We start from the raw sequence: 25,078 nt of genomic DNA on the forward strand, positions 1-25,078 counted from the left end.
AATACTTTGTGACAGTGTGAAAAAATATCCTCAGCTGATATGTTCACTTGTAGATTGTGAATAACCAACTGTTGACATACCACTGTTTTATTTGAATAGAGCTTTGAAGATTCAAGGACAGAAAAAGGTTACATCCTGTTGTTGGGTGGTAAATAACGGAGAAGCCATGCAGTTTGTATAACGTAGTATTGACCTTGTGCAGTCTGTAAAGGACTGAATGAACACTGTGTCAGTTAGCTCTGTACACAGCTGGAACAAGCGAATACTGTACATATGCCCTATAGTTTGCTTGTGTGAAGTGCTGGTTGTGAAACAGACCTGCCTTGATATGGGTGTCTGTGGGTGTCCTTTACATGCCTGGACGTCTGATCCACCTGAACCATTGACAACAGCAGTACTTGTTGATGGATTGATGGGTTGATGGCCATGGGCAGGTTGATACATGAATGGATTATGGACGGATGGATGGGTGGACAGATGGATGGATAGGAACAGAATGCAAAAAATGAATGAAATTCAGAGCTCTGCTAAAAGAATAAATGAATATATGAAGAGTATGGTTTGTTGATGGATGGATGGATGGACAGATAGATGAATGGCTGATGGATGGATCAACAGATAGATGGATAGGAACAGAGTGTACAGGATGAATGAATGTAATACAGAGCCCTGCTGAAAGAATATATGCATATATGAAGAGTAAGTTTTGTTTTACTACACCTTGATTCCAATTCAAGATATGTTCTGTTTCTTTTAAGCAACAGATCAAGGCAATGCTGTGACTGCAGAGGCCACATGCACTGGGCCTCAGTACACGAAATGTATACATGAATGGTACACATGATTGAGCCTCAGTACACGAAATGTATACATGAATGGTACACATGATTGAGCCTCAGTACACGAAATGTATACATGAATGGTACTTACGATTGAGCCTCAGTACACGAAATGTAGACATGAATGGTACACATGATTGAGTCTCAGTACACGAAATGTAGACATGAATGGTACACATGATTGAGTCTCAGTACACGAAATGTAGACATGAATGGTACACATGATTGAGTCTCAGTACACGAAATGTAGACATGAATGGTACACATGATTGAGTCTCAGTACACGAAATGTAGACATGAATGGTACACATGATTGAGTCTCAGTACACGAAATGTAGACATGAATGGTACTTACGATTTATAAATGCATCCCAGTAATACCGTTTCCCTCCATAGTATCGGCCATTGTATTTTTCACACTCTGCAGTCCTGTAGTCTGCATGATGTCCTGTACAGTTCTGGAATACAAAACAGTTTAGTAATATCTGGATATCTCTCACAACTCACGGGGACAGCAGTTGTATAATGCCACCTATTACACGTATAACCAAATCAGTAACTCTATCAAAATCCTCTATTTCAACATTTCATTGATGGCTCTGAAAGTGTTGCTTCACATCATATACATACAAGTCCTCCAGCTGCTATAAGAGCAAAATACAAAACTCATAAATACACGAACTAGAATCCACTTCCCAACTCATCATGTGAACAATATCTCTTTACTTGGGAACAAAACAAATAAATGAAGCAATTAATTCTTGAATGTTGGATCTAAAAATATATTGTCAGTGTGTGTGAAAAGGATTATAATAAATTCTGATGAAAATAATAAAACTTTGATACTAAGGACACATAACGATGTAATTTGTGAAGTGTAGTTTCACATCAAAATGTTAATTTTAGAAAGGCATTGAAATCTATGCAGCATAACATTGTGCCCATAAACTATAACTATATTGATATGCACACATCTTCAGGCGAAGATCAAGTGTAATGGTTTTTCCTAAAGCCCTGTCCCCACTGGTCTTAATCCCACAAGAAACACTTCTACATTTCTCCTCTTTATGGAGGGAGCCATTAAACAGCTGGGGGTACAGATAAATGCTATTATTGTTAAGAATTCTATGTCTGACTTTCACACAAATGTGTTTGATGTCTTTGCATGAAGTAATTGTAGCCCTGCTTCCTTTGATTGGCAGACTGTAGGGAACTTTATACCTCATACTGCGTCTTTCAGTGTTCATTTAAGTCTCTAGCAATGTAATGGCAAACATAAAGATTATGTCAACATTTGCAATAAATGTCTTCATGTTTGCTCTGCTGTAAATTTCATCAAGCCTCACAGAGACGCATGGGTAGATCCGGTAATTCTGATTTTTCAGCTGTCATGAATTAGAAATATTTTTTTTATGATCTCATTTAATATGGGATGACTGTTTCAAATTCTGGGAAGTAAATGAGCAGCCATGTCTATCATGAATGGTTTTATCTGCTTAATTTAAGATTCCCTGGTAATACTGGGATTATATGACTTCAGTTTGAACTTTAAGAGATTTCTTCATGTCACGCTTCTCTTTGAGCTCAAGGCTGAGAATTATTGTTACTTTAAACACTTTCCCAATCACTGCAAAACAATTACATTGACTTTCACCTAATGAAATGATATGAAATGGACATCTTGAACAGGGGTGAGACATGAGGAAAGGGGTTATATGCTTTCATAGTATCACCCTGCACCATACAGTTAGTAACGTATTGGGGTTTCTTTATAGCCACTCATTGTAGTCAGTGTCTATAATATCAAATGTTAGAAAGAAATGTTTTTCAGGAAAGGAAATCTTTGTGAAAGGATGGTCTTCACACTTGCAGTTCAGAAGGTAAGGTTCAGAGAGGCTGTCAATGTGGAACAAAAGCAGTGTTTCTCCTCTCAAACTGGAAACTACAAGTGCAGGCTTGTGGTATGAAAATTCTATTTTCCCTTGCTGAAAATTGTTTATGATAAAGCAGTGATGAAATGTATGTTTATTTACTGAAAACGGTTATACTTACATGTTTACATACTTTATACTGTTTATCTGGTCCATCACACGAGGATTTGGGGGATTCAGATGACTGGCTGTGAAAAGAAGAAAGTAGCCAAAACTTAACACATAGTGGTTCAGAAAAAGAAAGAAACATATTCCCAATTAATATATTTTCTACACAACCAGATGACCAAATCAAAACATTTGGATAGCATCAAGTTGCTACAGACTGATAAGATACAAGGTAATTTGGTTGTCCTCTCACCTCCACTCATACAAGCACCAACAGCCAAAACTTTCATGTCACTTCCTGTGACTGTAACATTGAGAAGTAGAACATTAGCAGTACATGACCCATTAGCATATGTTGACCAGTCATCTCGCAACAACCAGCAACGTGGCTATTCAACTCCCTGGACACAACCCAAGGTGATACGTTTGCTTGTGTCATATCCCCTGACACAACCCAAGGTGACATCTTTACTTATGTCATCTCCCCTGACACAACCAAGCTGACATGTTTATTCCAGTCACATCTCTGACATAGCTAAGATATGTTTGCTTCAGTCACCTCCCCCTATGTGTTGATGCGAGTGACCTGTGATCCCTGCGTCCCATTACTGCCGGTTTCAGTCTTTGTTCATAAACGTACGAAATAATTAATATTTCCAGGGAGACTACGTGTTCATATTTGTTATATGAACCAGAACTAAATCCCTGTAGCATGATAACCAACAGCAATGTTGTAAAGTTTACAGTCTCCTAGAGTTGCTGCGTTTGTCTTCTCGCTCCTTGAGCATATTGCTTTTTCGAATCTCCTAATGTTCACTCTATACATAAGAAGTGGTTTGATCTGAGTATCGAACAACTTGAATAATAAATGAGGTTACCTATTACTCAATTCTTGTAGGAGAGTCTTGATATTAAAGAAAGCCTTGTTTGCTTTGATGGTTTTGCTTACTGCTTTACTGCACGATAGTTGTGAAGAGAATACTTGTCCTAAATTCAAATATGTCCAATCGACTAAATCATCTGCGTACAGATGCATGAGAATATCCAGAAATACAAACCCCTCTCAGTTGGGACTGTATCATTTCTTCAAGATCCACCACAAGTAATGAGAATAATAAAGGGCTGAGTAGGTATCTCTGTCGTACATCAGTATCAAAAAGATCAGTAACAGACACCTTGACAACAATTTTTACATGTGCATACATTCCTTGGATAATATTTTGAAACCTTTACCACAAATGTCTTTCTTCATAATCAAGTACCAGAGTAAATTTACGGTGTTTACCTTCAAATGCCTTTCGGAAGTCGACAAACAAATATTTTATATAATATCGACGAAAAGAATATTCCATTCCGTTTTGATTAGTATTTCCGTGCGAGTCCCAGAAGTGTGACCATATTATCCATATATAGTTCATTATGAATATCTTGCTATGGATATCTAAATCAAGCTTTCGACTCCGATTTCGACTTCGACAACAGAAGTGTTGCATGTGGAAGTTTAGAATATAAGTAAATAATTTTCCGAATGTTCACACCAGCAGTGTTTCCCTTCTTATGTAGTGACTTGATAAGTCCTGACGACCAACATCTTGGATAAACACCCTGACTCGGCCAAGGTGACATGTATGTTACAGTCACCTCCAATGACACAACCTAAGTGACATGTTTGCTACAGTCACCTCCCCTGATACAGCCAAGGTGACATGTTTGCTACAGTCACATCCCTGACACAACCAAGGTGACATGTTTGCTACAGTCACCTCCCCTGTTACAACCAAGGTGACATGTTTACTACAGTCACATCCCCTGATACAACCAAGGTGACATGTTTACTACAGTCACATCCCTGACACACAACCTAAGTGACATATTTGTTTCAGTAACCTTCCCTGACACAGAACCAGGCCGCTCTACTCACCTGCCCAGATTGTGACAGAGACGCTTTCTATATCTAATTCCCTGACCACAGGATTTGGAGCAGGATGACCAGGCAGTCCATGGTCCCCATCTCTTGTTGGCTTCAGAGGCTTCCTCCTGTAGGTAGAATAAACACGGCTTGTAAGTACCGAGGTGTTCTACGTTCACAAGTACCAATGAGTCCTATGCTCACAAGTAACGATGTGTTCTACATTCACAAGTGCCAATGTGTTCTATTTTCACAAGTGCCGATGTGTTCTACATTCATAAGTACCAGTGTGTCCTATGTTCACAAGTACCAATGTGTCCTATGTTCACAAGTACCAATGTGTCCTATGTTCACAAGTACCGATGTGTTCAACATTCACAAGTACCGATGTGTTCTACATTCACAAGTACCAATGTACTCTACATTCATGTCGCCAACAACCTTTTATTTCCCTACCATTCCACCAGAAGGCTGCTTCTCCATTGTCTTATAGGGAGTTGTACGTGGTACCCGTATTCGGCTCACCACCAAAATCACGGGCTTCACATTCAATTGTCATCCGTCAGCCATCACGTATACATGGCTGACACAAAGTCTTACAAACGTTGTGTACTTCACAGGGCACCCCTCCGTCTATTCTTTCTCTATTTCTTGGTGATAATTATCTAATTATTATCAGTTAAGTTCAGTAAAGTTAGTAAACATATTGTTACCGATCGAGCATGAAGGAAACATTTCTATCGCGTATCACTTACTAACGTAACACCAGCACGTAAGACAGTGTGTAAAAGTATGATTATAAACAACGTTATAAATTTTTTATTATCCACACCAAGTAGGTATATTTCTTGTGATAATATGATGCATCACCACCATGTGACGTCATCATGTTATTAATCACCATTATTAAATTGTTATCATCATTATAACCTAAGCATACAGTGCCATGGTATTATCAGCTGAATGATTAATATACCTGATAAATTAACATTGTCATGGCTGACACAAGGTCCTACTAATGTTGCATAATTCACAGGCAACAAACGAGATGTTTTAAACTAATGTGGAGCTCCATCGGGTATTTTGTCGGGACTTGGCAACTGTGAGGCCTGACCACGTGACACTCATAAGTACCAACATGTTCTTCAGTCATAGGTAAGTAGCAATCAGAACCCATCTCCTCTACCTTCACAAATACCCATGTGATATATGGAGTCACAAGTACCCATGTGACATATGGAGTCACAAGTACCCATGTGACATATGGAGTCACAAGTACCCATGTGCTCTACATTCACAAGTACCCATGTAATATATACAGTCACAAGTACCCATATGGTATACAGTCACAAGTACCCATATGGTATACAGTCACAAGTACCCATGTGATATATACAGTCACAAGTACCCATATGGTATACAGTCACAAGTACCCATGTGACATATGGAGTCACAAGTACCCATGTGCTCTACATTCACAAGTACCCATGTGATATATACAGTCACAAGCACACAGGTGATATATATAGTCACAAGTGCCCATGTGTTCTACATTCACAAGTACCCATGCGACATGTACAGTCACGAGTACCACTGAGTAATACTTTCATCCGTACCCATGTGTTCTCCCGTCACTGTGACAAGTTTCCAACCCCACTTTACTACATCCGTTCTACATTCACAAGTTCCCGCGTGTTCTACTTCACAAGTGTCCCACATAGAGACAGACGCATATGCATGTGTCAGATATAAACGACCTTCCAGTGTCTACTTAGCCGTTAAAACTTAAACAGACAACGCCATCTCTTACAGTAATACCTGTCATTTACAGCGATCCCAAGGATCGTCACTGTTGCCATTCCGGAAATACCCACACTCGTTAGACTAGCCCCATCGCCAGACTTTCGGAATCTGAGACCACAGTCTGGCGACTGGGGACAGAATATGACAGCAGGTGTGCATTGCATTAGTAACGAAACAGCGACGCGCACCTAAGAGATAGGTCAAACTGGCACATATTTTTCGGAAGAAGGAATTGTGGACATATAAGATGGAGCCTGATAAATAATGAATACCTGTGTGGCCCTGTCATACTCTACAGTTTCAGTGTTTATCTCTATAAAAATTGTTACATTATATGTTTTGAAGACGGAGAAAGGTAGGACAGATGTACACGTATTCGTGAAGTATGTGCGTCTGACTGCACTGAAAACACACTCGTGTTGAACGTGATAAGTATTCTGGTCGAACTGTACATAAGTGTCACAAACCAAACTATGCTTTGTAGGAAGAACATTTTATGTCTGTGTGAGTACTGTCTGCACAAAAATACACAGGCAAGTCCTAAAGTCTTGCCCCGAATGCGATTATTCTGTTCAACCTCCATTTCATCGCAGTAAATTCACATTTGGCCAAAGCTAGTCTGAGTATTATTCGAAATATGTAGCCGGACCGGACTTCAAAATATGTGATTCCCTTTGCCGGTGACTGCTCAAACAGTTGACCGATGCAAACAACAACATTTCTTTAAGCTCGTAGTGCTGACTCTTTGGCTGTTGTATTGTCACTAATCTAACTAAAGAGAAAGTATTACTTCTTCAACACATTCCTAAACTTACGACCCATTCGTCAACCCTGACGTGTTGTCTTGAGATTTATGAGCGATTGTAGCGTTAAGTGATACTTTTGCTAAAATCTGTGTGCGTATTCTAAAAACAATGCCCGCGTAAATGACCCAAGTAAATGAAACCAACGCAAATCTGCACGTCCTAATGGCAAATATATGAATAGCATCACTGTTTATTTGTTTTCTTTGCAAGCCATACCCTGTTCGGTCTGGAGTCTGTTAAAGGTGTTCCTCTGGCGTAGGAATACTAGTTAGGTGTGCGAAAGGGAAAGTATATCCACATGATCGTTAATGCATTTGACTTGCAACACAATATAGATATTTCCACAATGGGTGCTAGTTACCACCGGTATTTATTGCTGTTATTAGGAGCACAATGACCACCTGTATTGTAGTGACACGCCGGATGGTGTCTCTGTGATTTGCACATGCGCGAAATACGATCATAGTAATTCAGTACATACGGCCAAGGCGTTAATCTGCGAGTTGAATGGGACCATTTCTCCAGCAAGTTCAATGCGATATACGAAACAGGTATGAAGAGGTTTTTGTAATTTAATTGAAATTTATTTGAGAAGTGAAGAAATACTGTTTCATTCACAAATACTGTTTTAAATAACGTTTTGTTACTGACATAGCTACAATCAATGAGACTGCGTGACGTGAGTCAGGTAGTATACGCGATCGTACTGACGCTGATGCTGGAGGTCGGGGTTCGAACCACTGACGAGTCATCCCGAAGGACTTTATCTCACCCTTCCTAGCGCTCAGCGTAAGGAATGTACCAAGGACCTGTTGGTTCTGTATACTCTGAGTGCATTATTCACGTTGACACTACAGTATGGCATGCCGGTGAACTGGTGCTATAATACCGTCAGCCATCCGGAATAATACAAACACACACGTGCGTGCGCATCCCTTTGTAAGTGTGGTGATCTAGAACGTCACGTTAATGATCTTTCACGACCATATTCCAGATCATAACGGTGGTGAAAGAAGCGTCATTAGTACGTACAGAGTACGTCAAGGTACAACAATATTTACCATCTAACAACCGTGTGGTGTAGAATATATATATGTTCACGTTGTCACATTTTGGGAATTGAAGTCAACTCTTGCCCAAGGTAAGCTGACGCGCCTACCACTGGTCTTCCAGACAATCTTGATTCTAAAATGTCAAGTGTCCACTGAAATATATCCAACACATCTGATTGTCCCCACAAAATATTGTGGTAGATATTATTCTTATCAAGATTTAATTGAAAAAAATGTTCAAATATTTGAGTGAAGCATCGTGAAGTCTTCGAGGTTTGAATATATTATTCATATTTACTATCCAAATAGTTCATGAAATTATCACTATGACTCCTTTCTCCAAAAGTTCCAACACCAACCACCCGTAAGCCGTCCAACAAGAAACACGAGGATGATCCAACAGTGCCCGGCTCCCATGGGATGCATGGCATTACTGCATAACTATTCATGAAGAGTATAAAACACAAGGACAACTCGGTGGTCCCTAGACGGATGACAAGTCCATGCATATGGTCAGACAAGTTGTGTGGTGTATTGTTATCCATTCATAACATTGTGTTGTCTAGGTCTGGTTTTATGGGGACGGCCCGCGGTGGTAAATGCCACACACATCCAAATCACCCTAAACGTTGGGTTCATGTATATGAACACTTTTCTTTTTTTAATGTAAATCTAATGCTCTTAATGCATCTGCCGTCAACAAGAGGTACCAGGACTCCGAGCGTCGAGTCTATATCATACATAAAACTCGTGTCTCACACATCCCTTTGTTCATTGACATGGAGTGGTGTCGTGGTGATAGTTTATAATTTTTATGACTAAATTAAAATAAGACAGAATAGATAGTGATGTTTGATGAGCAAATGCCACTCATATCGTCGAGATCTGGGTCGGGATCACATTATTGGATATTTGATTGTGCCGGGTGGTCAAATAACACGCACCATGTCCTGATGGCTGGTCAAGTTTATAATACCAACAATAGTGCTTTGTTTTTACCTCGACCATTTGTAGACCTCCTCTGTATGAACAGTTTGCAGCATAAAACAAATAACAAAATGTCAGTGGCATTGACCAAATTCCATTTTGAAACGATATATTTTGCCCACGATATATAATATAATATCCGGAGCAAGATCAACATTCAAATATGCAAGAGGATAGTGAAAGAATATGAACGTGTCATCTCATTGTACATGTTGTTGTCACAGTAGGTGTCCTGCCATTGTTGCTGCTGTTGTTAGTCCTGCTGCGTTCCGGCTGTACTGCAGTAGTGCAGCCATTCACGTCGCAGCCTAGACACGGAACTATGCACCACATCACTGTAGAGTACAGTCTGTGAAACACATCTCAAGTCAATTGTAACTGTGAAAACAGTCCAACATTTCAATAATGTTTATTTGCAAGGCGCCAGAGAAATATGTCACACTGACCTTTCAAAATATGTGACCGTATTTCTGGTCACAGAGGGAACGAGGACTGCCCGTGCATCCACAGTCGTTGTTGTGAATACCGGAGTGTACAAGGTTAATCTGCTCCAAATGTATCTGGTTCATATATAGAACAGAAACATGTTGAATAAGAACCATTGAAATTGGGACCCTCTTAACAAATCTGATTAGTTTTTTAAATGTTTTCCAGAGCCACACAGGACCAATACAATCCTATTCAAATATAGAATCTAACTAGTTCCCCTGAATGGAAGTGCGAACAAATTAAATGTTTAACTGAAAAGATAAGGAAGATAAGACAGCATATAAAATCTTAAGCCAAAGGAACTACTTAAAAAAATAAGGCATATCTTGTGATGCCTGAACACAAACTCCGCAGTTCGGTACAACCTGTCTTTTGTAGAGTGTAGGACAAAACATGCGACAACGACATATTGTCTCATCGTTTTCAAGTATACCATCCGTTTGGTAAGCGATGCCAAATGCACAGATACATGTGCTAGAGTGTGAAACCGTGTTTCCTGTTGTCCCTTACTCGTGTATTGAAGCCTGAAACTGCCGGAATGCTTGTGAATGACAAAAGAATAAACGTTACAATTAGCAGGGGTCCTGCCGTGGGGTAGCCTTGATATTGCTGGGATACTGCTAGAGAGAGCACAAAGCCATACTCACTCACTGACTATAATTAGCAGTTGAAAACGTGCTATAAATTGACTGCCTTATGGTCTGTGTAATCTGTCGTCCAGCATCATATTCCTAATGTGACAAGTGACTAATATTATGAACAACGGTTTATTGTACGATGCCAGGCGGCCAACACACTGGTGGCGTTTTACCCCCAGACTATGTTCCTGCTGACCTCCCGTGACCTGAACATCAGCTGCGAACATTAGCTTACGACTATCTTAAATAGCACTGCGAGAGCTTAGATAGCCTAGCTAAGAAGTGTAACCACCACTTTGACGTCTTCTTTCTACAACGAGGTAAAGACAGCGATGACGTCTTCTATCTACACCGAGATAAAGACAGCGGTGACGTATGACGTCTTCTATCAACACGAGGTAAGGACAAAACTGCGACGTCTATAGGGACTGTCCCATATACTGGTGAAAAGGGTTCGTCACAGCTGATACACTCCCCTGGGTGGTCCTGCATATCGAACTCTGTGATTATGCGTATACACTAAGGGAATAATGCATCCGCTTCGGATACACGCACACGCTCTGGCAATGAAGTTGAATACTGTTGGCTTAAGCACCACTCACAGAATAAATTATTTATGGTTGTTAAGAGAAGCATAACGTATACACCTTCCCTAACAACCAGCTGTGAAGTGAACATGTTCGTTATGGAAATAGATTTTTAATAGCTTTGTAAGCCAGTTATTAACAACAATTTTGCACGCTAGAAAGGTTTATCACTTTGAGAGGCCGTAAGCGTTATGAGCTGTTACGGTGCCATGACTTACTGTCGTTCAGTTATTTAACTGTTTCTCATACTAAAAGTTGTAACTTATTCATGAAAGCACCTATCCTTATCGATAGCACCTCCTAGAGGAAGTTCAGTTGATGTAAGAACCATAGAAGGAAACTGAATCTGATTACATCCAAAGGCAATTAGGGCTATTTTCTTTGTATTCATATTTTTAAAAATGTTTCTGTAGGTTTTATTTCATACTTTATGTGCGTTGGTTCACACATAAAGACGCTCGTAAATCCTCATCTCTATCGGTAAATCGCATCAGTATCTTTATGACACGAAATTATGTTCAATAAAGTAATGGATCCCGTTTCATAAGCGCCAAGCTGAAGTTCCATCCACAGGTACGTCATATGTAAATGTGGGAAAGAGATTAATTCTTTTTAAACTTAGTGCGGCATATGTTGAATGCCCTCCTCGTGTTTACCATTACATTTTTAAAACTTTGCAATGACCTTGAAAGTTGTAACACTGGACAAACATGTTTGAACAGAGGCCATATGACGCTCTTTGTAATCTTATCTTTGAAAACACACACAGTTTTACACTTCTCAAAGTGTCGTCCCACATTAAACAGTGCTGTGAACGTGTCTGACAATATCGTACTTCATCTCTACAGCCAAGTGACCAAATCGCCCGGAAAACATAATTTATACAATACAGGTATCTCAATACAGATAACGAAAACGTTAGAAAAATGACGAGTAATATCGGATGACGTGTGACAGTTTGGTAGTCTTGGTAGTTGTTGCTTCCCAACTCTAAGGCATGGCAAGTAATGTCGGGTGACGAATACAGGAAGACTCTACACTGTCTGTCTACCATCATTCTAGCTAGTCAAACTGTCTGCATTTCTCCAGTGTCCCTTTTCAACGACACCGGCCATGCAACTCCCGTTAAGTTACTCAGTTTAACCAGTGAGATAGGATCGGGGTACGAACCCTGATCGAGTGAGGAGATGCTGTTTAACACCGTGTCCAACAATACTGCAGCCACATATCTCTTCGGTTAGTAAAAAACACATCCAGGAAAATACTAAAAGAAAAAGATGATGAACGATCCGGTGGGCAGCTGTGACGCCGCGCTCTCTTTCTTGCATATCTGATTCCTGATTACAATGCAAATGGCAACGTCTAAACACTTAATATCGTTCATCAACGATCTAGTTGCCAAATCCCTTTCCATATTTGAACTGAAAGTATGCTCCAGAGTAAATCGTCAACGCTTGAAAATAATTAGTCTCAGTTGTGGAAACAGATTTCCCAGGGCGTTAAAGGCATAACTCTGCCTGGCATTACATGGATGGATCACTGAACAAAAGAGCAAACAATCTCAACTTTACCGGAAACAATCTCGGCTTTACTGGAACCATCCCGCACACACAGAATTTGCACGCTAAACTGGTATATACCAATGTGGCACACGTCGTACTTTTATAACAGTTCAAACACCACTGTGTTATCCACGGTAGATTCTTGGTCAGATGTAACCTCTTTGTCAGTTACGATACCACAGCAACAGACGTGCCTATGGTATTACACATACCTGCATGAATCCAACGTAAGGTTGAAAAAATGCTGAGCAGCGAAATCCATTAGTATTTACGTAATTAGGCGTTGAATAAAACAGATGGCAGCTGATATGTTTATGGTTTGATACAAGGAGTATGTTCCCAATAAACGCCCCAACAACATTTGAAACACTGTATGGTCAACGTTTTCCTCTCAACTGGTTTGAGTATCTTTGGAGAAACTTCTCAAACATTTGTAGTTTTCTTGAAAGATGTATCCCAGCTATGGTACTGTCAAACTGACGTCATAAGCATGGGGCGGTGGGATGTAATAGCATGTATCCACCTCAGGTAGCATGATCAACGTTAGTGAAATCTTAATCACTTAGTCGCCTCTTAATCACCTCTTATCACAAGTTAGAGATCAGTTCTAACAAAGGGGGCGCGCTGTGATAAAACTTGAAGGCTAACGCTCCGGTTTGATTCATACAGTCATGCCTTATGCTGAAAACAGGTACAAACATCTCGGTGGTGTTCATGCTCCGATTGAAATCCCATGTGGTCACAATATCGTCACACAGTGGGACACTTGTAACATAATTCTGCATGTCTTCCTGTCTGGTGTGTGATGATCGTGTGTGATGATCGTATGGCAGCAGGGTTAATAAATCTATCTGTACTCATGTAACAGAACTGGGAACTAAGCAAATCATTGTCATGGAAATTGTACGTAACCAGCGCGAATGAACGTACAGATTACACGTTGTCCTGTGTTGTAGTTGTCAAGCAGATCACAGCGTGATAGTGGCTCAACAGTATGGAAGCTGAGAATAGCCTGCGGTCTATCTGTCTGATGCTTTGTTGCTCTGTAACACGCCGTGAAATTGTCCGCATGTGTACATAGTACCCGCTCCCAAGGGGCTTCATCGTGGTGCATTTGCTGTCAATGGCCCGGTATCTCGCAGTGAAGATGCGTGTTTAGACGCTACTGTGAATCTTGTTTCTGAAATATGACAGCGCCTCAGCTTTGCGCGGAAAAAAACATCGACAGGGCTACCAAATAGAAAGAATCCGCAAACTTTGCTATCCTCTCCAACACACAGGGTGCTGGTCTAGTTCCTATTTTCTTGTTGCACTTATGTTGCAGATAGGCTGCAGAAGGATAGGGCCTGTCTTTGGATAGATTCTTTTAGAGACGTCCTGTACATGATGTGCGACTACCCTGGTGACATATCATGACGTATTGCGTTGTTGTTTCTAACTGATTTTATATCCTCCCTTAGACAGTGAATGTGTGACTGACCGACATTGTGGTACCCACACCAGTTCGATATTCATTGTAGCATCTTTGATCTAACACACCGTTCATGTTTCGGTTTAGCAAAAAACTGTTGACTTGACACTATGATGTGATGCCTGTAGCCAGGCCACACTGAACCTAAGTCATGACGTCTCTTTTTCATGAATGAGCGCAGCTATCAGAGACCATATAATAGATTATATCTATATATATCATATATCTATTATATGGTCTCTGCAGCTATGTAGAGCTACTCTTGTGTCTCTAACTTGAAACATACAGATCAAGTCAAGTGGAGGTGCGATCTTATATGAACCGCCACCATCAGACAGAACCTGTATATCCAGGAGTCTTATTTATCAAACAACGTAGGTAATTAATAGTTGTAAACTTAGTTGTTAGATAAATCCATACAGGTTCTGTCTGATGGTGGCACCGTCTGCACAAACAAAAGGTCAAGGTTGCAATGCAAATGGCCAACGAAAACTCAATTATACATTGGATTAACTGACCTGTATAAATGACAGCAATTAATTCACGTAACTAATCACGTGATTTGTGTTACTTGCAGACGCAATAACATGATGTTACATGACTGTAATTTACTGTAATTTATTGTTAGGCAGTGTTGTGATTGTTTATTGTTAGGCAGTGTTGTGATTGTTTATTGTTATGCAGTGTTGTGATTGTTTATTGTTATGCAGTGTAATTATTTTACATTGTTTCTGTACTGTAACGATTCACTTGAAGTTAGCCATAATTAGTTCTCAGGAAATATTATTTAATGTAAACATGGGTATGAAAGTTAGATGTCACGATATTTGAATGTAAGTGGGTGGTCAACCGTAATCTGGAATCATACCACAGAGACTAGTCCAGCACAGTTTGGAACATTCTGGAAGGTCTTTACAGCACATGCCGGGACATTACCTCTGCTATCTCATATTACATCAAGGACAGCAGTTGTGTAAATGCTAACCCTAGGTGCAAATTATAATCACTGACTTTATTGCTATCACAATGTTTTAATGTTTTCTGCAGGTATTGAAATTGTAATCCCACTCTCTGGTATACACCAACTGGGCGTTGCAGTATTTTTGTAAATATTAAAACCTTGTTAAGTGTAAAATACAATTAATATAAATCTGCGTTTCAGTCTGGGAATCGCCAGGTACCACAGCAAACGGGTGACTTGGACTGGTGGCATGCTTCAATCCACTGTATCCTAACATATTTTGGACATGGAAGCGGCAAATAGATAGACCTATTTACGAACAACTGAAAACTGATTACTAATTTTTGGACGACTTGGTAGAAACCCAGTATGAAACGCCCAGATGTCTGTGATAATACTGTCTATATTGACCTAGAAATGAGAAAGTATGGGAATGGAACACAAACAATGGTTTGTTCAGTCAACAACCACTGGTCAATATTGTGCTGCCACACGTGCTGTCATTCATATCGTCATAGAAGGACGATGTTTGCAATGTGAATTTTACTTGTGGTCGAAATAAAGTTCTGATAGCTATTGTTTCCGAATGACAAAAAGTAAACAGTTTGCGTATTTGTTGTAATATTTAGATTGAAGTGTCACTGAGCCAGATATTCCAATGATGAATCAAATTATTTTTTAAAAATTCTTCAATTTTTCAGAACCTGGAAGGAAAACACAAGCAATGTGTTGCCATGCCATTTATTACTTTCTGAGGGCACGACAAGCTCATGTAAAATATATAGCAACAGAGTAGGCGCCTACAAATCCTGGTTTTGATGCAGCATATTAAAGGGTTGGATCAAATAAAACGAAGCATGACGGTAACAAAAGACTAAAAATCACAACTCGCCACAGGTCTGGAGTTATTGTGCAATCCTGAAAGTATTAAAGACCAAGTATTTATGTATTTCATTATGGAATGTAAGTAACGGTGCTCATGCAACTTGTAAGGGAACTCATGTAGCTTGTAAGGGAACTCATGTAGCTTGTAAGTGTAGCTTGTAAGGGAGCTCATGTAGCTTGTAAGGGAACTCATGTAGCTTGTAAGGGAACTCATGTAGCTTGTAAGTGTAGCTTGTAAGGGAGCTCATGTAGCTTGTAAGGGAACTCATGTAGTTTGTACGGGAACTCATGTAGCCTGTAAGGGAACTCATGTAACTTGTAAGTGAGCTCATGTAGCCTGTAAGGGAGCTCATGTAGCTTGCAAGGGAGCTCATGTAGCTTGTAAGGGAGCTCATGTAGCTTGTAAGGGAGCTCATGTAGCTTGTAAGGGAGCTCATGTAGCTTGTAAGGGAACTCATGTAGTCTGTAAGGGACCTCATGTAGCTTGCAGTCATTATGGAATGTAAATACCGGAGCTCATGTAACTTGTAAGGGAACTCATGTAGCTTGTAAGGGTACACATGTAGCCTGTAAGGGAGCTCATGTAGCTTGTAAGGGAGCTCATGTAGCCTGTAAGGGAACTCATGTAGCTTGTAAGGGAGCTCATGTAGCTTGTAAGGGAGCTCATGTAGCTTGTAAGAGCACTCATGTAACTTGTAAGGGAGCTCATGTACCTTGTAAGGGAACTCATGTAGCTTGTAGGGGAGCTCATGTAGTCTGTAAGGGAACTCATGTAGCTTGTAAGGGAACTCATGTAGCCTGTAAGGGAACTCATGTAGCTTGTATGGGAGCTCATGTAGCTTGTAAGGGAACTCATGTAACTTGTAAGGGAACTCATGTAGCTTGTAAGGGAGCTCATGTAGCTTGTAAGGGAACTCATGTAACTTATAAGGGAGCTCATGTAGCTTGTAAGGGAACTCATGTAGCTTGTAAGGGAGCTCATGTAGCGTGTAAGGGAGCTCATGTAGCTTGTAAGGGAGCTCATGTAACTTGTAAGGGAACTCATGTAGCTTGTAAGGGTACACATGTAGCCTGTAAGGGAGCTCATGTAGCTTGTAAGGGAGCTCATGTAGCCTGTAAGGGAACTCATGTAGCTTGTAAGGGAGCTCATGTAGTTTGTAAGGGAGCTCATGTAGCTTGTAAGAGCACTCATGTAACTTGTAAGGGAGCTCATGTAGCTTGTAAGGGAACTCATGTAGCTTGTAAGGGTACACATGTAGCCTGTAAGGGAGCTCATGTAGCTTGTACGGGAGCTCTTGTAGCCTGTAAGGGAACTCATGTAACTTGTATGGGAGCTCATGTAGCTTGTAGGGGAGCTCATGTAGTCTGTAAGGGAACTCATGTAGCTTGTAAGGGAACTCATGTATCCTGTAAGGGAACTCATGTAACTTGTATGGGAGCTCATGTAGCTTGTAAGGGAACTCATGTAGCTTGTAAGGGAGCTCATGTAGCTTGTAAGGGAGCTCATGTAACTTGTAAGGGAACTCATGTAACTTATAAGGGACCTCATGTAGCTTGTAAGGGAACACATGTAGCTTGTAAGGGAGCTCATGTAGTTTGTAAGGGAGCTCATGTAGCTTGTAAGAGCACTCATGTAACTTGTAAGGGAGCTCATGTAGCTTGTAAGGGAACTCATGTAGCTTGTAAGGGTACACATGTAGCCTGTAAGGGAGCTCATGTAGCTTGTACGGGAGCTCTTGTAGCCTGTAAGGGAACTCATGTAACTTGTATGGGAGCTCATGTAGCTTGTAGGGGAGCTCATGTAGTCTGTAAGGGAACTCATGTAGCTTGTAAGGGAACTCATGTATCCTGTAAGGGAACTCATGTAACTTGTATGGGAGCTCATGTAGCTTGTAAGGGAACTCATGTAGCTTGTAAGGGAGCTCATGTAGCTTGTAAGGGAGCTCATGTAACTTGTAAGGGAACTCATGTAACTTATAAGGGACCTCATGTAGCTTGTAAGGGAACACATGTAGCTTGTAAGGGAGCTCATGTAGCGTGTAAGGGAGCTCATGTAGCGTGTAAGGGAGCTCATGTAACTTGTAAGGGAACTCATGTAACTTGTACGGGAACTCATGTAGCCTGTAAGGGAACTCATGTAGCTTCTAAGGGAGCTCATGTAGTCTGTAAGGGACCTCATGTAACTTGTACGGGAACTCATGTAGCCTGTAAGGGAACTCATGTAGCTTGTAAGGGAACTCATGTAGCTTGTAAGGGAACTCATGTAGCTTGTATGGGAGCTCATGTAGCTTGTAAGAGCACTCGTGTATCTTGTAAGGGAGCTCATGTAGCTTGTATGGGAACTCATGTAGTCTGTAAGGGAGCTCATGTAGCTTGTAGTCATTATGGAATGTAAATAACGGAGCTCATGTAGCTTGTAAGGGAGCTCATGTAGCCTGTAAGGGAACTCATGTAACTTATAAGGGAACTCATGTAGCTTGTAAGGGAGCTCATGTAGCTTGTGAGGGAGCTCATGTAGCCTGTAAGGGAGCTCATGTAGCTTGTAAGGGAGCTCATGTAGCCTGTAAGGGAACTCATGTAGCTTGTAAGGGAGCTCATGTAGTTTGTAAGGGAGCTCATGTAGCTTGTAAGAGCACTCATGTAACTTGTAAGGGAGCTCATGTAGCTTGTAAGGGAACTCATGTAGCTTGTAAGGGAGCTCTTGTAGTCTGTAAGGGAGCTCATGTAGTCTGTAAGGGAACTCATGTAGCTTGTAGTCATTATGGAATGTAAATAACGGAGCTCATGTAGCTTGTAAGGGAGCTCATGTAGCCTGTAAGGGAACTCATGTAACTTATAAGGGAACTCATGTAGCTTGTAAGGGAACTCATGTAGCTTGTAAGGGAACTCATGTAGCTTGTAAGGGAACTCATGTAGCCTGTAAGGGAACTCATGTAGCTTGTAAGGGAGCTCATGTAGCTTGTAAGGGAGCTCATGTAACTTGTACGGGAACTCATGTAGCCTGTAAGGGAACTCATGTAGCTTGTAAGGGAACTCATGTAGCTTGTAAGGGAGCTCATGTAGCTTGTAAGAGCACTCATGTAACTTGTAAGGGAGCTCATGTAGCTTGTAAGGGAACTCATGTAGTCTGTAAGGGAGCTCATGTAGCTTGTAGTCATTATGGAATGTAAATAACGGAGCTCATGTAGCTTGTAAGGGAGTTCATGTAGCCTGTAAGGGAACTCATGTAACTTATAAGGGAACTCATGTAGCTTGTAAGGGAGCTCATGTAGCTTGTGAGGGAGCTCATGTAGCTTGTAAGAGCACTCATGTAACTTGTAAGGGAACTCATGTAGCTTGTAAGGGAGCTCTTGTAGTCTGTAAGGGAGCTCATGTAGTCTGTAAGGGAACTCATGTAGCTTGTAGTCATTATGGAATGTAAATAACGGAGCTCATGTAGCTTGTAAGGGAACTCATGTAACTTATAAGGGAACTCATGTAGCTTGTAAGGGAACTCATGTAGCTTGTAAGGGAACTCATGTAGCTTGTAAGGGAGCTCATGTAGCTTGTAAGGGAACACATGTAGCCTGTAAGGGAACACATGTAGCTTGTAAGGGAGGTCTTGTAGCCTGTAAGGGAACTCATGTAGCTTGTAAGGGAGGTCTTGTAGCTTGTAAGGGAACTCTTGTAGTCTGTAAGTGAGCTCATGTAGCTTGTAGTCATTATGGAATGTAAATAACGGAGCTCATGTAGCTTGTAAGGGAACTCATGTAGCCTGTAAGGGAACTCATGTAACTTATAAGGGAGCTCATGTAGCGTGTAAGGGAGCTCATGTAGTCTGTAAGGGAGCTCATGTAGCTTGCAAGGGAACTCATGCACCCACGACTAGAAAATGAATGTGACCGCAACATTTAGGGTCTTTATCACTTTATCACTTCTTTATGACGTGAATTAGTGACATTCCTACAATAAACTGCTGATTTGTTTGCTGTGTTTAATCAGTTCTGGACACAGACATTAAAGTCCCATTACAGATGACAAGCCAGTAATATATGAGTACCGTCAAGATGACAGACTATAACAGTTTGCAGTGTTAAATCGAGGGTTATAAGGGCTACATAGACGGACTGTGATTATTCTGCACAGTAGCACATATCGTTATAAGCCCAGACAGCTGAGTCAGCAGGTCCATCGAGTGATACTGCTTATTTAAGGAGCTATTCACTCTTCAATGCGATGTTTAGCCACTTCCCTCTGCACGATTCCGTTCTTCGAGGTTGACGTCCTGTGGCGTAAGGAGGTATTGCTGCTCAGTGGGGCTCACCAAATGTGTACGACAAGGATTGACACTACAGAAGGCGACGGGGGATGGGGGACACAACAGAAGGGGGTGGGACAATGTTTGACGCGACCAGAAGGGGGTGGGGCAAGGACAACACTTCACGTGGGGTTGGGGCTGGACGACACTTCAGAAGAGGGTGGGGCAAGGTCCAATGCTACCAGAAGTGGGTGGAGCAAGGGCGACTCTTCTGAAGAGGGTGGGGCAAGGTCTCACACTACCAAAAGTAGTTGGAGCAAGAACGACACCTCGGCAGGGACGGGGAAAAGGTCTGACTCTACTAGTAGGGGTGGGCAAGGTCTGACTCTACTAGAAAGCGTGGGACAAGGTCTGACTCTACTCTAAGTGGTGGGGCAAGGACAATACCACAGAAGTGGGTGGGACAAGGTCTGACTGTACTATAAGGGGTGGGGCAAGGACAATACCACAGAAGTGTGTGGGACAAGGGCTGAGCCGACTAGAAGGGTGGGGCAAGGACAATACCACAGAAGTGTGTGGGACAAGGTCTGACTCTACTAGAAGGGGTGGAGCAACGACAATACCACAGAAGTTGGTGGGGCAAGATCTGACGCTACCAGAAATCGCGTGAGTGAGTCACACAGCAGCAAGAGAACAAAACTAATTTTCAAGTTGGGTATGACACATACACATATACCAGCTCTGCATTACTCTGATTGGATCAGGGACATCTAACTCATCTGATCGAACTGAGAGGGGAATCGTTAAAGACCAACAAGATGTGTTTCATACTGGGCGTGTAACAGACAAAGTATGTCTCGCTCTGTTCATACAGGGCATACAATATAGTTTGTCATTGTTAATACAGGGTGTGTAACATACAAGGTTTGTCTCGTAAAGAGGTTCGTGAGGGAATGCAAAGCGTTTTGCAGCTTTTATTGAAAGACAAATTAGATTTGCTCGGCATACCACCTGACCCGAGCTTCGTCATCCTTAAATAATAATACAGTACGCCTTCTGATGAGTTCCAACACAAACACAAAGAGGCCACAATTATTAATCCAGAATGACAATGTAATGAAGCATCAGGACCTTTCTAAAAAATCTGGATGGAGAGGTGGCATGGAGTAGGGGTCGAGCACTGTCGGAGCAGCAACGTGCGAATTGGGTATGGACAGGTCCACAGTTAGAGGACACTTCACAAGTTTGTTCCTGTGAAGGAGGCCCAGTCACGGGGCTGAACAAATACTGGCCTTTTGACTGAGTGATCCCTCTTTCTAATCCCAGTTGGTGAATATAGCCTGCCTCTATTGCTGTGGTAAATAGCTGTTTAGTGTTGATGAATGGGCGATGGCTTGAAGGACACTTATGGCCTCCGATTCTTTGCAAGTGGTCCGATTAAAGGATTACATGGTATTATTAACTTGAAAAGCACAGATTGCTTGAACTATGCAAACTTTATTCAGTGTGATTCACTGGATAAATGGCGTTAAGTTACCATCATTTTCAGTGATAAGCTGTTCAAGGCAAAAGGGTGAATTCCTTGATTACAGCCCAACACACCTGCACAATGTAATGATATGTGCACTGAGTGACCGTTGCTGAGCATGGTTTAACTCAGAGAGAATGTCCCAAGAGATTAACTCAAAGCGAAGGCATCATTTTCTAACTCTGAGTACCATACGTCGTATGCCATATAGGCAGCTGGTGAGACATTTACGTTCTGATGACGATGGACACAGATGTTTAGTAGTAACGTCAGTCTATAGTTGGCCATGTCGCCGTAGCGAACCTATAGTCAATAGAGTGAAGCTATATATCATGTTTTCTAAAATAATATGAAAGGGGCGAGTGGTTCCATGTTTAGTATTTAGGATAGACGTATGCGGTATTACAGGGATTAACTGGCTTTTTACAAGAATCCTCCCAATACATAATGGGTACCACGGCCTACCCTTTCCATAGGAAAACAGGATTGTTAGTAAAGTAGGGGCTGGAGCTACGGCTAGTGGAATGCTTTTTGGGTAAGTGATATTCGATGTATTATATCGTGTATATATTTGGGATTCGAACTCGAAGACAAGCGCACGTCATTCTAGACTACACCTTATCAGGGTTCTGGCCGTGCACAGCGTTCGTGAGTTGCGGGCGTATCAATCACAAAGATTTCGAAAACGTTCTTGACATGAATGGTGGTCAATGTATATTGGACATCATCCTCTGATCTTGAAAGCAAACTACACGATGAGAGAATGTTCTAGGCTGCTACAACCCTATTCAAATTACATAAAAAACACATCGCGGAATAACACCATAATGCAAACGATCCATGTTACATTTTTTGTTGAGAATATCTTTAAGAGGCGGTAAACTCCAAAAGAATCGATAAAACCAAGAGTAAACAAACATTGTAAATACTTTGCTTCAAACTACAGAACGGTTCCATTTGCACATAAGTGTGAAAAGTCTATTAATTTCCAGCTCACAAATCCCCAGCCCCAGGGTAAGTTAAAGAGGCTCTCGATTGCCCGAGATGGCCTGTCGATTTCCACTAATCCGCATCATCTGGCCACAGTCATACACTTGTGGGGCTCATGTTTGCCAGGGTCGAAAATATAGGAGAGAGTCTCTGTCCCGTCTTCTGACAGCCTTTCATACCGCAGCCGTCGTCTTATGTGTAGGTAAATATGATGATTGTCGGACTTAGTGTATATCACGTGGGTGCGAAACACTTTGGTACACTGTTTGACACGTGCCAGTCTTCACAATAAACTTGACACGCTGCTTTATGAGCAATTTTGCAGTTATAAGCAATTTCGGCAGGGCACAGATCCAATTGCTCTTTCCATAAGTACCACTTTATAGTGTTATAGTAATCGACAAGTCCTGTGTTCTAAGAACTAAACTGACGAGCAAAAGAAAGTATACAGGTTGTGTTTGTTCCAATAACATGAAAGTAACAAAACCTTTTGATTAAATGGAAAACAGCAATGCAGTGACGACCAGTGCAGACGGTTCCTGCCGTGCTGGAAGGTCAAGGCCGTTCCACGCAGCGGTCTGTAGGTCCGTATGCCAGCAGCAAGGAGTCGTCTTGTCACTGGAAGTCGGCTCACACGAGGACCCAGTGATCGTCAGCATCCGGTTGCGTACGTAATAATAAATCGCAGATAGTGATCCTCTTGGGGTGTTGTGACTCCACTTCTGGTCGATCATATGCCTGACTTGTCATATATATATTGAAACGATTGAAAGCAGAATTACGGTTTGTCTTGTGCAATATGGCTGGTGGAAGCACCCATTTGTGACTTTCCTGCGGCCCGTTCTCGTTACACCGACGTCAATCTTGGAATTTTCACGTGAATCCTTTGCCAAGTGATTTTCCAGTCTTCACGATAGACAGGTTTTACATCCACTGTACAAGAAGTGCTCGTGCATGGGACAAATATCACAATTTTACGAAAGTTTGTGCTGAACACGTACAGATACTTTGGCTGCATTTTGACAAAAGAGACATGATGGCTACATTCTCGAGGGCGTTTTAAAGTTTTACAAGTTAGAACGCAAATTTGGGATTGCACCAACAATTATACCTGTGTACATCTCGCTCGTCAGTATATTTTAAGAATCTCTACAAAATGTCAGATGCATTCATCATTATGGAGATACCAGAGGTCAATTCTCAAAGCCCGTTTCATATAAGATTTTAAATGTTAACTATCGGTTACCTTATATCATAGTTATTTATCAGGTTGTTAATTTAAGCTCATGAAGAATTTAAAAAAGTGAATGTTGACAGGTGTTCTAGATAATTTTATGATACGGAACATAAAATGTATTTGCGTTTCAATATTTCTTGAAATAGAAGGACTGAAATGTGTTTCCCGCCCTTGCAGTCCCTAAACACAGTGTTAACTCGTCTCCTTCACCGTCACTGCCCAACACTATTTATCATTAACGGTACGTTAGCTGAAGTGCATTCAGCGTGTATATATCAAGTGGTACTAAACACGTGGTATGTTTGCAGCATGTTAGAGAGTTTCACCACTATGAGTGATGCTCTTTTTCTGCATGAAGATATTTAAAACATTCACGTCTTCGTCTTCCGCTCCCTGACGCCATTCACATACTGCTGAACGCCCTGACGCCATTCACATACTGTGATATCATTTCAGGGCAGTCAACTTGGAGCCATGTGGCCACTGAGACAACAGAACAGAATCAGTACACAGCTGCCGATACTGAGACTGCACCAGATGAAGGGTGGCCACTCATGTCGGTGCACATGTTAAGCAACGCTTACGTATGGACCTACCAGATTCCGTGGGCCTTCCTGCAGATGCGCAGATTCAGCTATAAGCAGCAGGTGTGGCGCGCAGGTGTTTATACAGAAAGCAAGATCGGTAACTGGAAAAATAAGCTTGATTTGTTACATGTCTACGTTATCATCATGTAACCCTGTTTCGTTTACGAATTCAATTCCTACATTTTGTCACATCCGCTGATGCTATTGAGCATATCTACAAACGTTACAGGAAATTGACATCTGAATGGAAAATCAGAATAGGAAATGTCAGAGTTCTGGAAATAGCTTGAGTTTCAGATAAAAAACTTTGTCCTAATAACGGTTTGATTTCATTTCTAATGGGAACAAAAAAACAAAGGAAGCGATGTATATTTCTGGAAGTACTTCGACATGAGGCCTACCGGAAAAGCAATCCCTGTGTAGTAAACAGAAGGATTTAAAATGCGGTTGTATATATTAAACCATATTGTT

The 25,078-nt window shown here is 41.3% G+C and overlaps 1 protein-coding gene across 2 annotated transcripts in view; it reads right to left on the reverse strand.

The window, feature by feature from the left end:
* The window catches only part of LOC137278651 (thrombospondin type-1 domain-containing protein 4-like), a 228,971-nt gene that overhangs the window by 97,519 nt on the left and 106,374 nt on the right, over window positions 1-25,078 (reverse strand). For both annotated transcript variants that reach the window (XM_067811149.1, XM_067811150.1), the window contains exons 3-5: window positions 4,800-4,915; window positions 2,892-2,958; window positions 1,195-1,297 (exon numbers count right to left, since the gene is read on the reverse strand). In XM_067811149.1, the coding sequence (XP_067667250.1) occupies window positions 1,195-1,297; window positions 2,892-2,958; window positions 4,800-4,915 (286 nt within the window). The remainder of the gene's footprint in view (window positions 1-1,194; window positions 1,298-2,891; window positions 2,959-4,799; window positions 4,916-25,078) is intronic.

The sequence above is a fragment of the Haliotis asinina genome, chromosome 3, assembly GCF_037392515.1.
Source record: "Haliotis asinina isolate JCU_RB_2024 chromosome 3, JCU_Hal_asi_v2, whole genome shotgun sequence".
NCBI lineage: Eukaryota > Metazoa > Mollusca > Gastropoda > Lepetellida > Haliotidae > Haliotis > Haliotis asinina.